Source organism: Corvus kubaryi, unplaced genomic scaffold, assembly GCF_017639235.1.
Source record: "Corvus kubaryi isolate FWS band 111438036 unplaced genomic scaffold, C.kubaryi_AGA036_p1.0 37396, whole genome shotgun sequence".
Classification (NCBI taxonomy): domain Eukaryota; kingdom Metazoa; phylum Chordata; class Aves; order Passeriformes; family Corvidae; genus Corvus; species Corvus kubaryi.
Window position 1 is genome coordinate 26159953 of NW_024581135.1, and position 24198 is coordinate 26184150.

Here is a 24198-nt window from a genome sequence, read left to right on the forward strand (position 1 = left end):
CCAGTCAGCTTTTAAGAATAAGAACTTCCTTCTTGAGCATCTTTTCCAAAAGCAACATGTGACACAGCATGAACATAAGCAACACCTGAACTGTTATGAAATACATTAAAAATAAATTATTTAAATCCAGAAATATGATTCTACTAGGCTAAAGCACACTTAGAAGTTGTATTTTTATGTCAATAACTGTTTACAGAACCATGGCCTTAACTGATACTCCAAAAGCCATTTCACTCTTCACAGAAGTTTTCATAAAGAAATAATATACAAGGCACACTAACCACTGTCGGGCCAAACACATTCTACTGTTTATTACACATATTACATTCTTAAATAAAAATGCGTCACATAACATTTTTGCATAGATATCTTACAATATACCAATTTAAAAAAGAATTATGAAACAGACCAGTAACAAAAATAAATTTTTTCTTCATTAATAATTTTGTAACATTAACATACCACCATCATATAATACAAATAATATTTTTAAATCTTAAGACTTTTTGTACAGCAAAAAAACTGACAAAGTAATATATTTATATATATATATATATATAAAAAGCTTAAAAAAAATAAAATGTCAAAAAAAGGCAGAACTGAGGGCTACAAGATTGGGTACTTCTGTGATATATTAGAAATACCAGAGTAGGCCTGAGAGAACGTGACCGAGGGCATCTCCGAAATGCACTTGTCAGACACATCTGGTAAAAGAAAAACTATAGTGCAAAATGAAAGTCCTTCAAGCAATGTTGTTTGTTTTTCTTTTTTTTTCTTTTTTTCTTTTTTTTTTAATAGGGATCATTCATACATTTTGTTGTTGTTGTTGTTGCTAAAGAAAAATTCCCCAAACAAAAATCTAATGTGTGGTAGAGAGCAAGAAAAGTTTCAAAGAACAAGGGGGAAAACAGGTCACTTTGCAAAGCAAAAAAAAAATCTCAGCCTGCATTATTATTTTTTTCAACTAGATGAGGAGACGTGCCAAACTAAGGCCTTGTTTCTAAGAGAAAAGCTGTTATGGTTTATATGCAGTGATTTCACAACCAGGTACTTGAATTGGTGCAAGAACCTTCGTGTAGAGGTATCTTAATTAGTTGAAACGTTTCTTACACTTCAGCTTAACTGCATAGGATGCCAAAGCAAACTTGATCCAGGCAATCACATAACAGGTGCAGCTACAAAGTGATTTAACTAGACTGATTTTAACCTAGGGCAGCTTCCCTGGTAGAGACATGGCCTTGGTAACAAAGTAGTGTTTAAACCAGTGTTTTGATCTACTTCCAGAATCTGATAGGTCTGGGGATTTAAATACAGAGTAATGGGTAAAACGTATGTTGCAAAACATAAAGATCAGCCCTTCAGCCATCAGGCCTTCCAGGGACTGCATGTTAGCTTTTCATTTCTCCGAGAGCCCAACAACAGAGGCTAAAATTGCCATGTTTCTGTCCATTCTAGTTCCCTTTTAGTGTGTACATGCGAAGCCCTCATCCCCCTCCCTTCCCACCTCCCCTCCCAATCCCCAAATTTGCAGCCTACTCATTCACAGTACACAGCAACATGTATTTCCCAGCACTGTTGAAAACTTCCCTACAGAAGCTGACATGATTCCTAAAATGCAGTGGCAACAGCAAGTGCCCTCCCTAAATGAAAGCAATAGGCACGATTGGCTACTACAAACTGTAAGTCAGTAGCTCAGTTTGCTCTTCTGTGTAGGTATATACAGTATCCTGTTGTACATCCACACCCACACAGAGACAGGGTGGAGAACCTGTTTTCTGGCAGTATATAGAAGTTAGGACCAAAGCACTTAAAAAAAAATCATCAAAGCTTTCATTTTGAAAATCGCAGAGTTCCAACTTCAATTATTACAACAAAAATGCCATCAACAAGCATTGAGGAAAACTATAAAACCCTGTTTCTAATATGACGCCTGCATTTGAAAGTTTTCAGGTAGGGAAACTCATTCATGAGGTGATAAAGGCAGTCTACTCCCCATCTCCACATTTTTATGTATATAACTTATATATACAACTGTATCATTATATATATAACTTATATAGCACAAGTATTCTCGAGACTTCTTCCTCTAAGGGAGGAGGAAATTCTCACCTTTACGACACAGATCTTAGTACCTGGTAGGCCAGATCCTACAGTCCTTACCATGCTAAATCTTGCCACTGAAGCCTGTGCAGAGCTGTGGAGGAGAAAGACTGCAGTAGTCATCCCTAAACTATTAATAAAAAGAGACACAAGTGTGACAAAAGGAAGAAGAATATCCAAGTTTGATCTGGAAAAGATCATTCATGAAGGTGTCGTTTAAATGCTAATGAAAGACAGGCAAGACTTGTCAATGAGTAGTTGTAATATCTTGGGAGAAAAATATTTCCATTTTTTCAAGACAGAGTTAAATAGTTATTGTCAAGCATTGGTTTTTTTCTTGGTATGTAGATATCTTTGCAAGTGCAAGTCTATCTGAAATCAGCCAAAAGTACTTTAGGAGTTCTGGGTTAGAGCATTTCCCAGGATATGAAAGCTCAAAAACAGTCTTACTGGATGGAATGACAGAATGTGCCAAGTCCTGAATGAAATCAAGAGTAAAAGCTCTTGATCCACTGAGTGCTGGCCTAGTAACATTACATTATTTACAAAATTTTCCTCTTTTTTATTTTTTTAAATTTAAAGATTTTGACATACATTAAGAGGAAGGGAAACACTTAAGGAAGTTGGATTTCATCAGCTTTGTCAAAAGTACCAATTACCACCTCTTTTGTACACAAAGTGTGTTAAATAGGAGGAGCAACCTTTATATTAGATACAAACCCCGAATTGTCTAGGGTCAGATAAAAATGAGGGAGAAAGCCCGAATCTGTAGATATCAGAAAGGTCACAGCTAAGATATACTCAATCACTGCAACTATCATATTGATCAATTCCATTTTACCTATACGCCCTAGTGATTAGTTAATTTTTTATGCCTGAAGTCAAAACAATTCTGAAAGCAAGGACCTGAGGGATCCTCTTGCATTCAGGTTCTTCTTCCCTATCTGTGTTTGGTCAGTGCTTCCTGTGCATTATATGAAAATGTGCTACCCCCCCCAAAAAACAGCAATTCCAAAAAGTCTGATGAAAATAGGAATGAATGAAAAAAAAGGTTCACCTTTGTAGAAATATGTTGGCTTGGATTTCAGGTCCTGGAAACCATTTCTGATACATCACATGGGTCTTCCAGGCTAGCAAACTTGTTTCTGTAATATCTGTCTGGTCCCTGCAGCTGTGACATATCTCAAGGCATGATATTGCTTCAAACTGGTTTGCTAAGGGTTTGGGTTTTTTGAAGATTTCTTCCTCTCTAGGTCTCCCTCATTAAGAAACCTTATAAAGTTTAACAAGGATGAAACTGTCAGAATTTGAGAAAAAACCTACACACCTGCCCTACAGTCTGTTCCATCAGCACAAGACTATGAAGAAATAGAATCAGTACACATTTAATCAGGGAGGGCTGTGATATCAATCATAGAAACACAGAAAAATTAATATTGGAAGGTACTTCTGGAGGTCACCTAATCCAGCCTTCAACTCTTTGTTTAAAAAAAGATTAGTGAGATCAGACTGTTTAGGGCCTTGTCCAAGACATTGAAAGAATCTAGAATTTCACTTCAGTTGCCAGTTTAGCCAGGTAATGTAATTGTCTAGACTGAGTACTAGCTACTGAAAAAGAACAACTCAGAGATAATGAAAAATATTCTGGATTCTGCCATCCACTTTTAGACCAATCTTTATAAAATACATGTGATATTTTATGTTGCTCTTTATCTCCTAAGGGGAAAACCAAACAGAACAAAGATGCACTGAAGTGTTGTTTTAATGTTAGAAGTGACTAAAATAGAGCATCATGTGTCTTCATATTTGATACAGTACAAATGAAATAATAAGTTTGTTAGTTCAAAGTGAACCATCAATGATCGTGTTGGGAAAAACAGAATTTTGCTTGCCAGGCCTCAAGCTGGCAGTATAGAAATATATTTCTATATGCATATTTTTATGCACAGATTCAGCAAACTCAATTAGAAAACTATTTATTCCGGTGCCTCCTAAATTATTTTTTATTAGTCAGTTTTCAAAATAGAATCTTGTCTTTGAGTATAAGTTGTCTCAATTAGATAATGGAAAAGTCACAAATAAATAAATTATATCACCACTGTAACATACAAAGCACATCTTGACCTGGAATATTCTGTCTTGGTCTCCCCATCACAAGAAAATGATTGGAGCAAGTCTAGCAGAGAGTCACCATGAAGGTTGTGGAACACATGATGGATGAAGAGAGGCTGAAAGACATGATTCAGCCTGAGGAAGAGAAGGGTAAGTGTAGATCTTATTGCTATCTCCAAATACCTAACCAAGACTATAGAGAAGAAGCCAGACTCTTCTTGGAGGTGCACAGTGGAAGAGGCACTGAAAACAGGTTTGAACATGGAAAATTCCTACTTGACACACAGATTTTTGATTTTTTTTTTTTACACTATAAAAGTGGTTAAATATTGGAACAGCTTGCACAGAGAGGTTGCAGAATTTCCATTCTTGAGGACATTTAAAACTCAGCTGGATATGGCCATGAGTAACCAGCTCTAGTTGGAGGTTGGCTAAGAGTTTCTGGAGGCCCCTTTCCACATGCATGGTTCTATGACTGACTGCTTCCTCTGTGGACACTATTCTGTGAGACTTTTAGCTCAATTTGTGTTTTCATCCTATAGTTCCACAGCCTTGGAAACCACAATCTGACTTTCTTATAATGGCTTCTCTTTTGCAAATAGGCATAAATCTAGCATTGAAGGAAACAAGGTAAAACTTCTCCTTTCTACAGCTGGATTACTCAGTCCTCAACTGTCACCAAATCATCTGTTTATGGGTTTGCTTTCAAGAAGCCTTACACAGAGCCTTTCCTCTTTAGTCTGATTCTACTCATAATTTACAGAGGACAACTGTACAACTTTAGCAAGGAGACACAGGCCCAAAAAGGAACTAACTATACCAGACTACACGAGTTTGAAGTGCACAGCTTAAAATATCTGCAAAGACACAAAACTTGTCATTGTACAAAAAAACCCAATCCTGGAATGTATCACTAATTATGCCTTTCCAAAATGGAGACTCCTTCTATAAAATACCAAAGTTATGGTTCAAAATTTTAGTAATGACTAAGACACTTGCATATGAGCACCCAAAAACTGAAGTCAAGAGATTGACTGAGTACACCATATATACAGCTGAAAAATATCTCCCTTTTCAAACATAAGAGGTGGTTCCAAAGCTCAAATTTTAGCTTCAGAGTTCTAGACCTGCTACAAAGCCTGAGAAATTTGAAATCTGCCTTTTACCCCCCTTTTTTCTATTTTTTTTACACTATTTGGATCCGGGATTTATATGTAGGCCTGCCTTTAGAACAAAGTAAAGAGATACTTCAGCATTTTTTTTCCCTGGGGCCCTTGTTCTGGCCATATTATATTTAAATAAGACGCCAACAAGACCATAAATGACAATGGGAGCTAAAAAACAGTCTTGCTTGACTTTTTCCAATTTAAATAGAACCTGGTGCTTAAACTGTCACTTAATTTTTAAAGTTTGTATACTACTGATAGCGTATCCAAAGGCAGGTGTGGTCAGATGACAAAGGAGGATATTTATGCAGGTTCACAGCCAATGAATATTGTAGTGGAGAATTGGAGAGCATAGATTTTAGGACACTACAGTAAGGAAATTCTAGGATTCTCTTATACTTTTTTTAGTCTAATGCACTCACTGGATGCTCTACAGTTTCACACAGCTGAGGTTTTCAGTTCCCATTAGACATCTTCCTGAGGGGCAGCACCAATCTCTGCACTCTGGTGACCAGTGACAGGATCCAAGGGAATGGGATGGAGCTGTGTCAGGGGAGGTTCAGGCTGGACATTAGGAAAAAGCTCTTCACCCAGAAGGTGGTCGGGCACTGGAAAAGGCTCCCCAGGGAAGTGGTCACAGCCCCAAGCCTGCTAGAGCTCAAGGAGCATTTGGACAATACTCTCAGGCACATGGTGGGATTCTTGGGATGTCCTGTGCAGGGCCGGAAGTTGGACTTGATGATCCTTACAACTCAGGATACTCTGTGATTCTGTGATCTGGCAGGATGCTCTATAAATTCCAACACAAATCAGATTCTAGGGCCCTCAGTCCCAGTGGAACAGCTGGGTGGAATGGCCATAAAACGTATGCAAATACAGAAGTAGAGAAATACGAGATTGTCAGCAAGCAGTGCTCTGCAATTTTTAAACGTATACATATATATATATAAGCATATATATATACATATATAGAGTATAGTTAGTTTTAAATCTTTGGAATAAATTCAATTTTTCTTCTCTCTCTCTTTCTTTCTGACTTTCGTTCACTCTCTCTCATGCTCTTATCACGAATATTACATCATTGTCCCTAAGAGATGGTTAGATTTTGGTCCATATTTCATGCCATATGGGCCAGACATCGTATTTCCCCCCTGTCCCCAAAGTGTTCAGTTGACAGTCACAGTGTTTTGTGAAAACTGTGAGGAAAACCAGCATCTTTTGAATAAATTCAATCTCTCACTAGAACCAAAGGTTGCAAAATGCTGAGAATTCAAGTGCCAAGGATCCCAGTGACAGCTCTAAAAACATCTATGGAGTTTCTTGTTTGCTCTTTTTCCCCCTAAGAGTACAATTTTACCTCCCAAAACATAAATTAAGGGAAATATTTAACAGTCAATGAGTCAAAACAGTCAAAGAAGGGTAGTTGGCTAATACATTATAAAAGAGCAGCAACCATTTGTGGACCACGCGCTATTTTGTTTCATTTCTAGACACATCTTGTAGGGATGGTCCCAGAATATACAAAATATACAACCTAATGACCACCTGCCTGCTTGCATAGGCCATTTTTATGGTCCTAAATGCAGTCTTTGGAGTCAGGGCCAGTGCCAAATAGGTTCAAATACAAGTTATGACAATACATTTTTTGTGGTTTTTTTCCTTTTGTAATGAAGACTTTAGTCCACTTTGAGCCAAAGAAATCAAATTATCAATAGGATGGAAGGGTGAGCATGAGACCTCCACTTCTCCTTGATGATTCACACTGTAGGCCAAAACGGACCTCTAGGTTAGTAACACTTTAGACCAATCATTTGGAAATGCCTCACTGCTGTATATAAAATCCCTTCCTTCACCGCTCACATGGTTACATTTTTTCATATAGGTGTGGGCCACATCAACTTGATGAATGGAAAAGCAGGACTTTGATAATTTCTTTAATGGGCTAATGCTGAATGAAGCCATTGTACGTGGAAGAGGTTCTTGATTTCCTACTCAGAGACTGGAGTAGGATTTTTGGCTTGGGGGTGTTTTTTGTGTGTAAGATGCTCAACAAACATGTTTAAATTAAAACGTCTGCAGGTGCTCTTTACACAAACAAAAGGCTAATGTTTTAAATTGGTTAATAGAAGAACTGCAAGAAAAAGCAACATAATTCACCACTAAGTCACCGTGGGTTGTGGCTAACATGCTCACATGATGTGGAAGGAATCCTGTAGTCATGCCTGTGTGGCCAGTCCCAGACTGATATCCAGGTGAAGACAAGGAGTTCTGAAGATCACTTGTTTGTGGAGAAAAGAGAAAAAAGGTTTAAGCTTCCAACCAAGCTTTTGAAGTTTTTTGTTCAAAAAATAAACAAGGAGTCCTAGCTATGGCAATAAGGTGAGGCTTACAGAGACATTAGGTGCTGTATCTCAGGGGTTTATCCCTTGGCTACTTAGCCATCGTGGCAGCAGCTTCCAGAGTCCCTAGTGCATATGTTGTGCAATAGCCAAAAAAAAAAATTAAAATAAAAACAACCAACAAAAATATAATCCTCCGTGAAGTCTACATAAACTCAGGCCAAAAAGAGGATGTTTGTGTCACAAGTGTCACTCCACAGTCTACTGCCATTAAGGCCACTGGTATTGACTTAAAAGGATCTCAATAGCTCAGTTCTAGGAAGAAAAACCAAAACCAAGACAAGTCAAAGTGTCTGCGAGAAGTCTGATGCACTGAACATTAGGAATTCTCAGAGAAAGAACAAAAAAACCAAGAGGTTAATTTTGGCTACCAAACTGGGATTTGGTTTTCTAGGTCATTGTTTTCCCCCCATCTATTTAAAAAGAAAGTTAGTGCTACAAATATGCAACTTCAAGACAACATATTCTTCTACTGAGTTGCACTGAGAAGCAAGTTAGATAAGCCCCTCCTACTGCCGTCCACCTGCAGGGAAGCCTCCTCTGTTTTCTTTGATTTCCATTGGCAAAAACAGGAAACAAATCCGAGGGATGAAGTACTGTAAGCAATTGTTCTTTTTCACTGACTTCACCTCTATACCATTTCCTCGCCTGCATCTTCTCGCATCCAGCTTGGGCAAGGCATAAAAGAACCGATGTATTTGAGTGTAACTGGGTGCACGACAGTGTGAGCATGTGGTCCCTGTACAGAGGATTACACGGGATCAAGTTCTCTTCTCCTGTAAGGTAGCACGTTGTAACTTGAGTTCCACTTTCATCTCACAACATTTAGCCCAGATGACATCCATGCCAAGCTGACTGATATTTAGATGTGTCTCTTCATGTGGAGGGCGAGGTGATCCGACCTGGAAAAACACCTGCAACATAAAGCAAGCAGGAAGTGAAATACGTACAGGATTTTGGAAAACAGGGTTTCTGCTCCTTCCTTGTTACGTGCAGGAGAAAACATATATCCCAGTTTAGAAACATTCCTTGGGTTATCCATGGATCACCACCAAACCCTATCTGTGACCACAGATAGGCAACTATCCTGGCTCTTTGTAAGCTAAAGAGACTACTTTTATCCTTTCCCTGTTCCTCTCCCTCCCGCTTATTTCACTGAGTCAGACATCAGGGAGGAGTGTTTATCTATGCACCTGTAGTATAAAACCAAATATTTAGTATGTGTGTGTTTGCATTTGAAAAAATCAGTTTTATTCAAGTACTCACCAACATAATTTTTAAAAATACCAGGTTTCTCAAGTGCCCACTATTTGCAACAAGCACTGAAGAACGATGCTAGTTTTGAAAGCTGAATTCTCATTTCTAACTCCAAACTGGAAGGAAAACTGGCTCAGAGTTTGGAGGCTGACAATCCATCAGACTTCATCTCTCCCTTCCTCTCAGCTGGGAATGTGGGTGGTAATATGTGGATTCTGATGAATATTATCTCCCTGAAGGACGTTGACAGAAGATATTATGCCTATTTTGTAAGAGTGACAATTGAGAGACAGAGAAGGCAAGGAAGCTGTAAATCACACAGGTGTGGTAAAACCAGGGGGAAAGAAAACAGCCAGGACTTGGGCTTTCAACTCCTGTTCTTTATCCACAAGGCCTTTTTTTCCAACTCATAAGAGAACATGTTTTGTCATTCTGAACATGTAGCTGGACCTGATGAGATAGAGTGGCAGCCCTAGAGAACTAGTTGAGTTTTAGGGCTGGTCTAAACATGTAGTTAATGGAGAATACGGTAGACCATGAATTTGAAATGAAGCATCTATCCTTTATTAACTCACTCACTAAAGGTTTGTGACTGCCTTCTTCAGAAATTACTTAATCCACTCAGGAAGTGGGTTAAGATACTCTGAAAAAACCACACGTACTCAAGGAAAAGAGCAACCCCACAAAGAGTTAATCAGAAATTCGTTTTCCAGAAGAGCTGCCTTGTAGTAGACAAGCTGCTGGGCACTCACAGCAGCAGGAACAGTAGCCCAAATTCAGGAACTGCATAGCACCAAGATATTGTCAGAGTGATCAGGGGAATAAGTTCTCAGGAGGACAAGTGCTTTTCTTACCTGTCATTCAATATATGCTTTATTCTACCAAGAATGCCAGTAAGCAAAAATACTTTTTTGATGCCATACCCATTAGATACGGGATTGGAAGTACCAATCCAGTACACACCCACCATCACAGTGTCATTTAAGATACGTATGGCACTGGAGAACAAACCACAGGAGAAGGAGGCAGTGGTTCTGGCTGCCTGCCCCACAGCCCTAAAATGGAACTTGTCTGTCACAGTGGCAGGACTCAGACACACTCAGAAATTAAATTTCTACTAGCAACCTCAGTTGAGCATTTAAAAACAGGAGGTTTTCAAGCTCCCTGCAAATTCTGGCTTGCCTTCTTTCCACCTTAAGCCACAAGACCTTAGCTTATTTATTTTAAAAACATTTACTACAAATATCACACCAACCCCCACATACCTGTGGCTTTTGAGTAAACTGGTTCTGTAGGCTCCAAGAGCACTAGGAAAAGCTACTTACAGAACTGATTGGCCTGGCATGTCTTTTCAGTGCTCCACAGAATAAGAGTATAAAACAGCCACCAATAACAATCTGAAGAATATCCAAATGGCTTATTGTGAGAATCAAGATAGCTCATATATGTGCACCGAGTTTATTTTTCAAAAAGCAGTAGTTCGGTGTTTTGTAGTTTTCAGAAAGAAGAAGCAGAAGAACAAACAACCCGCCAAAAAAGCCCATACAGATAGATAAAAAAAGAACAATCAATCTAAAGGCAAACACCCAAAGGATAAACACCCTAAGCAGAGACAGGCTGAGAAAGAGAAGAACTATAAAAATGAAGCTATTTTAAATAGCTAGGGGACCTTTTCTGTCCTGCTGAAGTATGCCACTGCCCATGTAATTGATCTGCATCTACACACAGAGATGAGTGATCAAGAGGTACATTTTTAAGACAAAGAAATGTTAAAACAAAGCAACTTCCACAAGAAAAGTCATATACTCATCTTCTATGAATGAGCACATGGCTCTGCTCAAGTCAGCTCTTCTCTACTTGCAGGGCTTACAAGGGAGTTAATACCTTCAGAATGACAAAATGAAAGACTGCAAAATAGGATGGAGGCAGCATTCCTCCAAGGTCCTACATGAGGCACAGCAAGACAGACATGAATCTGACAATGGACACTGGGCTTTCAACACAGCAGGCTCTGCACAGCCAGAATTTTCTAGCCCTAGGGTGACAAAATACACCCTTGGACCAACGTCTCTCTCATCAGTCTAAACTGAGAAGGCAGCATGCTCTGGCTACAAGGGCTGCCAAAACAAAACAACAGCTTGAGTGGCTGCCAAAAAGACATGCACCAGCTGGCACTTCAGTCTAGGACTAGTCATAAGACCACCACCCAAGCACAGCTTTTCCTCTCCAATTGTCTCTTTTAGAGAGGCAACCCAGGAAAGTGTATGCTGAGTCACACCATAGTGAGATCTGTTAAAATTACAGATTCAATACATTGTTTCACATCAATAAACACCATATTAGCAACTATAATATTTTATAGGTAATAAAATGGTGCCATATTTGCTAGTTTATAGCTAATAAAATGGTACAAGTCATGTAATTCTTCACATTCTCCTGTTGACTAATTTGCTTAGTTCTATCTCTTGGTAAGGCTGGTGGATGTGGATATTTATTTCAACAGTAAAACAGTCTGTACAAAATTTTTGCAGCTAAATCACACTGCCAAAAAGCCTACTGATTACTGGACACACTTTTTTTTTTTTTTTTTTTTTGGGGGGGGGGGGTGTTTCTGGGACTAGAGGCAGCAATGGAAGAGGCTCCACAGGATAAGTTGTCAAAGGAAACTGCTTCTTAAAAAATTAAGAAACAGGAGCTTGCTGGTCTCTAGTCCTGCCCATGACATGAGACTTTGCTCTGCACCTCTGGCTCTACACCTCTTTCAGTTCCAGACCAGCTCTGCACATCATACGTGGCCCCACCATAGCCTTCTCCATCATCCCTTCCCCGGTCTAGCTCTTCCTAGAAAGAACAGTTTATGCTAGAATAAGACACTCTAATTATAAAAGTATCACACAGGGATGTGTGATACACAAATTCCCTGCTCCCAAACATGATTCCTTCCTTTCTCTTTTTGCTATATCTCCTTAGCAACACAATACTGCTTGGCACTGAAGCCTCTGAAGGAGAAAATGGGAAGGTAAGTACAACGAGAGAGAATATATTGCACAGCCATCTTTCTTACCAGCTGTGTATTTCTTACCAGCTGCGGGATATGCTCATTCCAGCTAAGTGCACTCTTAGCTTGCTATCAACAAGGAAACCATGTGCACATGTGCACACACGCAGAGAGGAATATGCACCCCAACAGTCTGGCACTAAGCTGCTGTCTCCTAAACACGTATTCACATAGAATAAGCAAGTGCCATTACCCTGTCAAACTCTTCCCCTTGAAGTGCTGAGGGCTTTCACTGTGTGAGGAACACCCCCAGCCTGTGTTTCTGAAGAGCAAAATTCCTGGGGAATGCTAACAACCAGCATAACCCTGACATCTGGAAGGCACTAAGGACTTTCCTTTAGTGCTTTCCACACCACTTCAGCTGATTCTCCTTTCTCTCCTGCTGCCACAAAGCCACACACCATTTGCAGTACACATGATGTTACTCAAACCAGTGGTAGCTTGCCAGCTATGACTAACAATGTGATCTGTGGGCTGCACGGTGTTGGGATAGGGCTGGGACAGCAGGAGAAGAGAATCTCACCTTCTTACCTCTTTTGTTACAAAACTGACTTAAACACAGAGGGCATTAATAGTCCTTTGATATTGGTCAGAAGGTGAGAGACACAAGCACATCTAAAAACAGCCTTGGAAGGGAACTGCAGCCAGACTGTGTGAACAACATCCCCTCTGCTATCTGAATCACCCATTCCAAGCTCTGTTTGCCAAGATACAGCCCTCAGCTCTGAACAACAGGCATAGGATTTGTGCTACATCAGTGTTGTTAAAACAGCTCCAATCAGCTCCTTAAAAATCTAACAAGCCAGCATGTCTGAGAGGGTGGCCACAGCTCCTGTCAATAATGGTGAGTGCAATAAAGGGTAGCCGTTCAAACACAGAGAAACTGTTCTCCAGCTGGAACCCTGGCTCAGGAAGGCACATCTTTAAAAGTCTGCCTAAATAGCTAAAGGCAGTTTTAGGCTCATACTTCAGCGCTTGCTTAAGTGACCGCTGCAACAGGTGGTAGCAGAGAGGCCTGAGAGTGAGAAAAGAATGAAAAAGAGTAGTATGGCAGAGTGGGGCAGAAGAACAGGCACTGTCACTCTAAAAGCTTGCAACAATTAACTGGGGAAATAAGGACATATCTGCCTCCTATCACCACACACAGACAGTGTGGGCATAGAGTTTAACACTGCACAATTCCCAGCACTCTGAACTTTATTAATAATGTTTTTCCTTCATCTACAGATTCAGCAGAAGAGCAGAAAATGCATTCGATGATTACAGGAATCTGTCTCTTGACTGCAATGACTGAGTTTGCTGCCAAAAAGAAAAGCTAGGTAGAAAGGGACAATATGTAGAGGGAGAATAATGAACACTTAACAAAAGGCTGAAAGAGACCGAGGAGTTGAAAATAGTGGCTGTATTTCTTTAGATCTCTGCTAATTATATTGTTTGTCCTGACACAGAAACCCTGGGGCTGTGTGTCTATGTGTGTGTGTGTGTTCACTTGGGAGGAAAGAAAAGAGAAAGGCAATGCCTTACATTTAAAACAGAGAACATAATTGTTCTCATTCACAGAAGTGCTTAAACAAAAGCAGAACTGCAGAGGTCCCTCCTTGGCTTATCCTGTCCCTCATTCTGAGCAAACAAAAGATAATCCAGGGATAAAACAAAAGATAATCCAAGAGGAAGCCCTCTATGGGGGAAGGGGAACGGGAAGAGGGGAGACAAGGGCAGAAGAGCACTTAAGGAGATGAAGCTCTTGGAAAGGCAGGATGTGAAAATTATCAAATTTCCTTCCCATAAAAGGATGGGGTCCCTTGTTTATGTTCCTCACATCCTCTCTCCACGCATATTCTCTGTTGGTCTGGTGTACCCAGAGGCTTCCTAGAGCCTTTATTGTATTACAAAACGTTTCCTTATCGCAGTTGAGAACCTTAGTGCTGCATTAAAAAGACGGGTAATTTTCTTAAGCCTCTTTTAAAAAAATATATAAATAGGATTAGCTGGATAACATGTTCAGATGCAAGCACATTATTTGATTACTCAATAGTGGATCCAGGTTTCACCCAGGGCACTGCCAATCTTCAGCGGGGGGGTGAGTGAGGGAGAAGTGCTCATTGTTCGATCCTGTCAGTGCTGTCAAGAGTCATTACAGGGGTAATTGCTTTTGCTCCACCCTGATTTCTTATCAGCGGGGATTGGGGATGTGGAGAAGGGTGTTCTTTTGGTTTTGTTTCTAAATTCAAAGAACCAGCTTTCAAAAACACTCAGCACCAAGCAAGGATGAGCAGATTTTTCAGAGCAGCTCAGTATTTACTGAAGCAGCTAAAGCAGCGAGGGCTGTAAAAACGAATCGCGGCGAGCGGCCGTAAGGGCGGCTCTCCCGGGGAGCTGCTGCGTGCTCCGCTCTCATCTCACTTCTGAGTGCCCAGAGCGCTGCTGCGTGACAGGCTCCTCGGGAACCTCGGCTCTACGCACCTGGCAGGCTTTTAAATCTGGGCCCTCACGGAATGAAGGTGCAGAGTATTTCCCACTTCAAACAGATGTCAAGGGTGAGATTTAAAACTGTAGGAAAAGATTCACTAATTAGCAGGAATGTGCAGAGATCACTGATCTTACACAAAACAACCCCATGAACTTGAGCGGTAGGATGTGTCTAACTCACTCTTGGGCCTTTGGAAATGATGCCCCTGTGTTGTCTTTTCTTTAGGAGCCCTGCACTCAGTAATAAGAGAAGACAGTGATCATACCGAAATTAAATGCTTTTTCCCTAGAGGTTTCCCATAGATTTGGGCCACTTGTGGCACAACACACAATCCCCATCCCTCCTGCCACACACCCATGTTTTTGCGAGGCCCACCCTGCCAGAATGCGGGTAGCCAGCAGTGGTGCTTGGGGTAGTCCTCGAAGCAGAGCAAACAGAGGGAGCTCTGCTCTGCCTTTGTGAGCACTGCAGGCTTACAAGATCAGGAGATGGAAAGCTGGGGAGATGCCTTGTGGAGAGGGCCATCATTGAAATGGTCTAAGGCCCTCTGGATGTCTTCTCTGCTTTAAGAGTATTAACAAGAGTTGCCCTGTGAACTGAATCCTGTGCCCACAACAGACACCAGCAGGGTTCTGTCAGACCTACACCTGGTCCCACATTTTTCTCTGTGCTGTAGGATGGAAACAGCTTAAACTGCTTAGGAAGTATTCCCCATCTGCCAGGAGCCAGGTCTCTTGTCTCTGGGAGCTGGCGGCTCCATGCCAGTCACAAAAGTCCACATGTTTCTTGAAGACCTTGTTAGAAGCTGCATTACCTGTCACAATGGTTGCATTTAAAGGGCTTTGCACCCGTGTGCTTTCTGTAATGCCTCGTGAGCTCGTCGCTCCGTGCAAAACGCCACTCGCACCCTTCCCACGAGCACTTGTAAGGCTTCTCACCTGCAGAGGGGAGGAGAGAACAGTCAGCGTGGAGCAGCATTACTGAGCACTCACCTTGAAAGCCCTGTGTCTTCCCACCCTGCCTCTAACCCATTCGAGTAGGTTAGCCCATCGCACAATTCATGGTCAGTGTGGGATGGAAATAACTTAGGGCTTATGATGGATTGTACTGAGGATAGTTCCAGTCCAGATTTTACCACTGCTAAAATTCTCACACAACCTTACCTCCTGTTTCTAACAAAACCAACCAATTGGCCTTTGAAGAAGCCCTAAGAATGTCCTCAAATGCCTAAGCAGCTGTGTGGCCGAAGCTTGATTTTCAAACAGCTTTTCAGCTCACTCTAACCTTGCCAGATGTATTACTGTGGTATCTGACTGTACTAACACCTGAACACTGTGCAGGTGTGCACCACTCCTGAGTGACTACTACTGGATCACATGCTTTACCCCGATTCTGTTTACCCTTTGTATGGCCAGACTCACATCTGTTCCCCTCAGGCATTCATGCCTGCTGCCCCCAAGGACTGCACATTTTTTACTTCCTTCTGACAACAAAATCTACTCCTAGAACCAAGAAATTATGAGTCAGGTTGTGGAGTGTGAGAGGATACATTTCTACTTCTTTGAATCAGCTGGTCCTTCAGGCTTCTTGCACTACACCTTTATCAGCTGTTACTGTGCCCCAAAATACTAACAATATCACTGAAGGCAGTGAAATGGTGCAGTAGTAGGACAGGAGAGATTCTAGTCTGCTGGTAGGAGTTGGACTTAATGATCCTTGTGGGTCCCTTCCAACTCAGGATATTCTATGATTCTATGTTCAGATCTATCTTCTAATGTACATCGGTCTCTGCAGATCAAAATCTGCCATGGTGTAACATCTGTGGAATCATTAACACCTTCTGATGAAGAACTCCAAGGTCTCATGACTCCCTTTTCCTTATTCAGTGTACATGCATTGGTGTGCATTCAAATTGATCATCTCCCCCAACAACAAATGCTCCAGTGCATCTCCTCCTATATAAACTCCATGTCACTCTTCCCCATGCAGCCAGTTGAGATAAAATGCAAACAAGAAATCACCTCCACTACCAAGCTTCTAAGAGGATTTTTACTTATTTATTTGTTCTTAAAATTGCTAAGAAGGTAATCTTAAAAAGCCCACCATGGGCCACACCGAGGTTGCAATCTGTATGACCCCTCTAGGCCAGTCACATGAAACAATCACTTGACCACAGCAGACAGTGCAGAGACATGGATTGCTATATTTAGTGTGTCTATTCAGCAAGTAGAAGAGCGAGATCTGATTATGGGAGACCTGTGTATGTCATGATAATGAACTGGAGAGGCAAAAAGAGCAAGAAAAGTAAAAAGGGAAAGAGAATTGCAGCAAAATACATGAAAAAACGCTATTCTCTGGTTTCTGGTGAGTTTCTGCAGACTTCTTGTTGCACAGACAGCTCTGCTGCACAGTGGTCATCTGCCCCAGACAGAACAGCAAAATGGGCTGAGACCTTAAGTGCAGTTGAGCCATTTTACTGGCCTCTGAGAAGTTTCTTTGGCTCAGTAGTTCAATTAAAGGATTCATTGGGATGAAGTTGTGAAGAGGGGGCAGTAGCTGGCAAGACTACACCAAAATATCCATTTATCCCACAGTTCCCGAATGAAGAAAGGCCAGCCTGGATGTCCTTGTTGTGAGTCACAGTGCCCCACGGGAAAATGCCCAACAGGACAATGGACTGAGCCAACAGTAACACTAACCCACTTAGAATGTTGCCTGCTTGGTCATCTCGGCAGACTTGCCTCTTGTTCTTTTATTCTTTGAATAGGATTTCTTCAGGAAAATAAAAAGTTAGAATCTTCTTGTTAGTGAGCAAGGTGCTGGTGTCTTGTTTCTGGGCTGGTTACTCAACTGCACCTCAAACACTGTCACCAGTGCTGGCCCCAAGCACTGGAGCTGCAGTTGCAGCAGTCTCCCCCCAAGCCCTTTGCACCCTACCTGGCAAACAGCACCTGCTCTCCTCAGAAGAAAAGGATGTCCCAGGCCTGGTCCTGTGCCTATGAAGGCACACCAGTTTTGTCTGAACAGTTCATGCATTATTTTAAAAAGTTGTCAGTAAACAAGCCTCGACGATCATGCAGTTCCTTGGTTCTCTGACGCTCTCTAGTGCCTACCTTAGAGTGGAGACAGCAAGGCAGAGAAACTGCCTTGCAGCACATTTGCTACACACACTACAAAGCAAATGCAGAAGATGACTGCTCAGCCAAATCTGGCAGGTACAGCCAGACTGAAGGATACAGTCATCTACAGAGCAGAAGGGTGAAGGAAAAGCATCCCAGGCTTTCTGTGAAATTATATAGGCTACTACAATTGAAGTGGAGTTTGGCTTGTTAAAATTTGTCAAGAGCTTTGAAAATGTATGGTGCTATATATAGGTTACGAGAGACAGAAAAGCCAAGCACGATTACTGGTAAACCCAAGGAATGCCACATCTCTCTGTTACTTGCTGCAGGGCTCCTCTCCCAAGTGTTCCAGCTCTGGCCTTGCACAGCCCTGAGCTGAGTTTTGTTTTCAGATGCTTTTCCTTTGTAACCCAAGCCCTGTTCTGCAAAATGTCAGACAGTACCTCTGAGTGCTCCAGACTGCATGCTGGCATACTGTGCTCCCAGTGCACAAGGTAAATGCAAAGGAGCACGGTGACCTTTAAAGCCATGTCAGACAGCTCCTTGACCCAGAGACCTCAAAGAGGTTAGATTTCCTGCCCTGCTGCAGCAACTCAAAAACACAAGAGGGAAGGAGGAGAGAGATCTGCCTGTCTCTGCATGTGAAGACTAAGAACAAACTGCTCCTTTAATGGCTGCTTTCACCTTACATGAAGATGAAATGGAAGTGTATTTTGCCAAGATGCACATATGTAGAAAGCACGGGAAGGAAGAGGGGGGAGGGTCCTCCTACCTCACTACTGGTAATAGCAGGGAGAAGAAATGGGAAGGATCCTTTCCATGTGTTAGGCTGCTCTTCTCTTGTTCAGAGGATTAGTGAGACTAAAAAGATAGATGATGAAATCTTCCTCTGCTGAAGCCAATGGCAAAACTCCTACTCACTTCTACAGGGCCAAGATCTCCCCCTTTTTAAGAAATTAATTATGAGCGTCAAAATCCAATTAAAAATAGGAATGTCACGGAGCTGTGCCACACTGACTTTTTCTCAAATTAAAACCCACACTTAAAACTTGTGCCTGCAAGCCCCTCCCAGGAAGGAGGCTCACTCCTTAAGTCGCCTTTATTCAACACAAGGATTTGTGCAGTCCTTAAACAAATCCATAAATCCACATTTATACAAATACACTAAAATGGAGGAGCCAGTTGTCATCCAAAAAGAAGCCAATACCTAGGAACATGTTAAATACTCAGTTCTTTCAGTTCAGAACTTACTCACACCATGGGGCTGGTTCAGATTCCACACATCCAGAAATGCACCTGGGAAGGGTGGGCAGCCAGCAGTGCAGATATATTCAAGCAGTGAATTATGCAATTTTCCTAGATGAGCACTTTTGTTAAAAAAAATGTATCATTTGCTTATGGAAAATCTATACCCAACACAGAATACCGGCTTTCAGCTGTTCCTACTTTTTCCCCTGGGAGTCAGAGACACTACCTAGTGATTCCAAGCTTACTGACTTGTAGTTTCCGTGGACAGCATGTGCATCAGAGAGCAGTGCAGCACAGTGAAGGAGAGCTGCAGTGAGACAGTGGGTGCACAGGACCCAACATCCACACTGTGTGCATTTGAAGGGTGTTATTTCTGGCTGGCCACAGCCTGGTCCTGTGGCCTGAGCTGGGCTGTAGGTGAAGCATGCCAGCTGTGCACTTGCACAGCACCTCTCCTGGGACAGGCCATCCAAAACCATGGCTGCACTCCTGCCAGGCTGAACCAAAGCACAGTGAATGTGGGCAACCAAAGCCTCGCCTCAAAAGAGGTCACTTGATCACCAGGAAACACTCACATCAGACACATCCTGAGTTGCCTGGTGAGGATCCTGGAGAAGCAGCCTGCACACACCTGCTTGTGCAGAGAGCCGTGTGCCGAAATCTACTGGTCTAGAAGGGTTGTATCACCTAAACACTGCTACAGAAATGCTATTAGCCCTTCAGATACACTTTAGGGTTTCAGTCCATCATAACTGCACACTTCCGTGAAGCAGCCTCTCTTCATTGTGGCTGTGTGCTGTGGTCCATACCTCATTTTAACCTTTTCATGTTCCTGGAGCACATTTTATACCTGAGACTGGGATGTTGGGGGAGTAGGCTCTCTGTTCCACTTCTGTTTATGGCACCTCACACAACTGAGCTCTTCTTCTAAAAGTACCCCCGAAGCACATTTCAGTACAGTCTGGCCCTCCATCCTCTATTTCATCCAGCCTGGTCCAATCTGGTAACTGGAGGACAAAGACCTTTGAAAATTTACGTGAAACGTGCAATAGTGAAGCTAAAATGATGAGTCATAAAAAAAAAATCCATCAGACTTTGGCAGCCCTGAAATCGGGTCACTATTCCTTTTGTGACTAAGATGAATGCAAGACTAAATATTAGGCATCTAGTTACAAAAAATAAACAAATGATTGGTACAGCTTTCTCTTGAAAGCCAGAAATTTATCATTTGAAAGTATGAAAAAGCCAAGCACACAATGCTATTTACATTCCTATGGCAAACACACACTAGGTTTCCAGAAAAACATGATGGATAGAGCTGGGCTGGTTCTGTAATGACCACCACACTGATCCTTGGAACTTCTCCCTCCACTTTCCAGCCTCAGGCAGTCTTTGTGAGTTTCATTCATGCAGCTTTAGACATTGAAAGAAATAATCCGACATTGCCACCTATGGTTCTTTTTCAAGTTAATGGGGAGGCAAAGGCGTGGGTGGACTGTGACACATCAGATCCAGGCAGACTGGAATTGGAGGTGAATTTCTCTACTTTGATGGTGCAGGGGGCCAGGCAAGCAGCTCAGCTGCAGGTACCTGTATCTTTGCTCTCCAGGCACAAACCAGAGAGCATCAGGTTTTCTCTCCAACACATTTAAATTGTAAACCCTGTACAAACCTTCGCAACAAATATTTCCTCACAAAACACAGCAACGGGGATGTTGTCTCTTCTCAAGATCCAGAGACCCCGTCCTTGCCACCTACATCCCACAGACACCCTCTAGGTCCCAGACATATTTCTCTTGTCCAAGCAGTAAGGCAGTGTTTGCTAAGACGTCTCACAGAGGCTGTTTCAGCAGAGAGTGATTATTAGAAACATTAGGCTACAGGACACAGAGGTACCTAACCAAGATCAGCTGAGGACATGATCACAAAACTACATCATTGTAATATTGTGCATATTGTACTTCTTATAGCTGCATTATTTATTGCCAGTCCCAAGGGTTAAAAAGTCATGAGTCCACTCTTCCACAGAAATAATGAGATTTTAAAGAAGAAAACAATAATATTCAGACATAATTTGCCTTCTGCTTTGTAGATAACCTAGGGCCATGATTTTAAACTTCTCTTTGCAGCCCTGCAGGCTAGGAACATTTATTTTGAAAAACAGAGGAAGAAATTTGCTCTCTATTCCCTGAATTTCACTAGCAGGGACTTTAAGAAGAAAACCCTCCAGAGTTTGGGATGTGCACAATATGATCACAGAATTCCAACACTACGGGGTGAAACACTGGCTTCATCCAAGTCATTGGAGAAATGTTCATTAGGCTCAAGTTTCACCCTGTATCTTTACAGAACTGAAAGCAAACCAAGATTATTATGACTATCCTTCCATATCTATTTCCTTACCCCTCCCCGACACTCTCCTGCAGGGCACTTAGTAAAACAATCAAGTAGTTTAAGCCCCCAGTCCTGGAGTGAACTTCAGAGGAGAACCACAGTCAAAATCCTTACTGATACTTCTCTGTGCTAAAACATGGGAGTGTCATGGGATTCCTTTAGTCCCTTCACACTCCTTTTTGATTTAGCCAAAAATGTTTAAAGAAACTGAGCGGAAACCACAAATTCTGCATGTATGCATATTTTGAAGGCCATTCAAAGAAGATATTCGTTGCTCTGTGTTTGAAGAGTTCCTTGATATTACATAGCTACACAAAGTTGTGTGCAAAAGTGTGTTTAAGAAAACAACAGAAAAAAATCAGCATGTGTTCTATTCCACTATGAATTTTTTATATATAGTTTCAGAATCAAAAAAAAAAGTTTCCTGAAACACAAATATTTCCTTCCTTTTTAAAATCTGTAATTTAAAAACCATTTAAAATGAAACTAGTTTTAAAAGTCTCAATGTCTAAAAATATGTATTGAAAGACAGCTTTAGCTACACTTGTTTCAAGACTGATGTTCCCAGAGAACTAGACAAACTAAAATTACAACTGAAAAAAGGAATTAAATGCAAGATTTCTTGCTTGTATTTTTCCTATAAGAAAACTCTGGGTGTCTGAGCTTTGTGAAGAAATGTGTGAAGAATCAGGTAGTGCCACTGGCTTTTTAAGAGTGTTTTAATAACTTTTCCTGCTACCCTTCCTGAGAAATCCTTTAGGGACCTACTGTTCCCTGGGCTGGTGAGTGGGACCATGCCATTGCAGGAGCAGCAGTGTCACTGCAGGATGAACCCAGGCATCCTTCAGAGGCCAGTGCCCATGGGAATGCTGCTGCTGCAGACACGAGTCACTCAGAGGTACCAGCAGCTGGTGTGGTTTTGGGGGAGAAGCAACCCCCCAGAGCACCTCACAGAGAATGTTCAGGCAGGCATTCCTAGTTGCTCTGCAGTTTATGATGAAAGTCTGCCTCAGCACAATGAGAAGCCTAATGTGGAACATCACAGTACCAATATTTTATATTTATGTAGCACTCTTCATCTCCAAGGGTCCCTGAGAGCTTTACAAGCTACATACATGGCATACCAATGAAGCCAAGCCATAATTCTTTTAATTAGATGAACATCAGCACACAGCACATGGCACAACAGAAAATGTTACTGGTCACTCCTCCCTTCCTATGTAAAGGGTTACATGAGATTTAATAGAAACATGTCTCAGAAGGACATTTGGGTTTAAGGACCCCTGAAAATGAAATCTAACCAGGTAAGTCTCCTTAACACCAGTGCCTGTCCTGCCTCATTACTTTGTCACATATGAGACACAGAAAAGGAGTTGCCCAAACCTGCTCCTTGTTAAATATCCCTACTTTCACACCAGGTTCAGCACATTACCATCACATGGCTCAGGCAGCTGCTCTGCTAGTGAGGTTACAGAAAAGCTAGTGAGCAGCTGCAGTCCAGAGCACAACAACATCACCCTCTTTTTAAGATTAATAAGTTCATTTCTTTAGCAAAAAGGAAGAGCAGGCTATTTAATACACACATCCTCTGGAGATCAATGCCAATATCTAAGCGTATGTGCGTGCGACCCATCAACCAGTAAAACTAATTACAAAAATCAATTTCAGATACTTTTCTGAGCCTTTCATTCCTCAATATACTCCTAATTGATTTTTGTTGGAGAATAGAAAGCCTAATTAATATTTTTATTATTAAAAAGGAATGCAAAGGAGGGGGCAACGGTCAGTGCTCAATTGGCCCACTGATGTTTTCTACCCAAAAAAAGAGAAAAAAAAATTAAATTGGCATTTTATTCACAGTTTTGCCACCTGCTGGAAAAATGGAAAAGCCTTTGAAAGAGTGACAAAGCACAAGAGAAAAGCTGGCAGAAGACAGCATGGGGCAGAAGAGGAATGTGACAGGATTGTGAAATACACAATGTGAGAAGGTTGTACCTATTTTTAGAAGGGCAGGGATGATCAAGTGTAAAAGCAGTACATTTCCATGAATGATGTACAGCTCCTTTCATCCAAAAAGGTCAGCAGTGCCCTTATAGAGTGGTGACTCTGATCATATCTATATTAGAGATGGGGGGAAAGAGGTTAAGAAGCAGACCCAATGTCCAATCAGTCTTTCTACAAACTTCAAAGCTCCGGATTAGTTCCTAAGAGCCTTGCCAAGGCTTGTCTACCAAGCCAGCAGCAGTCTTCAGCGTGTAGCCATTCAGGACACAAAAAGAAACCAATTTTTGCAGCATTATGTCTTACACACATACAAGCACCTAACACACATCCACAAAGCCCACTTGCCTAGCTGAAAAGCAAAGAAAAGCAAAGCATGTAGCAACATCCAAAGAAATGGAAATGCTCCATTTTCTGCTCAAGAGGCTGCATTTAACAAGTGCACATTGCCATCCATGCTGAGCCCTGAAGGAGGGGAGGAATGCCTGGCTTTATCTCTCTGGGTCTGTGCAAGACTCCCACTGAGAGTGATAAAGCCTTTGCAATGTGCTCCCTGTTCAAACCCCTCTCCACAGGTCCTCTCTGAAGGAAGCTCCTGGATGGTGGGGAGCAGGGCTGGGGGACAGATGCTGGCGCCAGCCTGAGCACACAGCCCCAGCTTCTGCCCCATTAATTGCCGGCACATCCTCCCCCAGGCCGGGCCCTGGGGACAGCAGCAGAGTGGTAGGGACAGGCAAGCACCCGGCAGCAACACCAGTAGCAAAACTACCCAATTAAGCCTCCAGAATAAGTGAGTGTGGAGGGGGGAGGAAAATGAAAAAAAAAAAGGAAAACAAAAGGAGGAGAGGAGAGGAGAGGAGAGGGGAAAGGG

The 24198-nt window shown here is 41.9% G+C and overlaps 1 protein-coding gene across 3 annotated transcripts in view; it reads right to left on the reverse strand.

Moving 5' to 3' along the window:
- Nucleotides 1-284: 284 nt before the first annotated feature.
- Nucleotides 285-24198, reverse strand: part of KLF7 (Kruppel like factor 7) — a 66360-nt gene continuing 42446 nt past the window's right edge. For 2 of the 3 annotated variants that reach the window (XM_042040557.1, XM_042040556.1), the window contains 2 exons: nt 15377-15500; nt 285-8691 (listed from right to left, as the gene is read on the reverse strand). In XM_042040557.1, coding sequence (XP_041896491.1) covers nt 8640-8691; nt 15377-15500 — 176 coding nt within the window. In that variant the 3' untranslated portion in view covers nt 285-8639. Of the gene's footprint in view, nt 8692-14521; nt 14643-15376; nt 15501-24198 lie in introns of those variants that run through there. The other variant, XM_042040558.1, reaches the window with a different exon arrangement.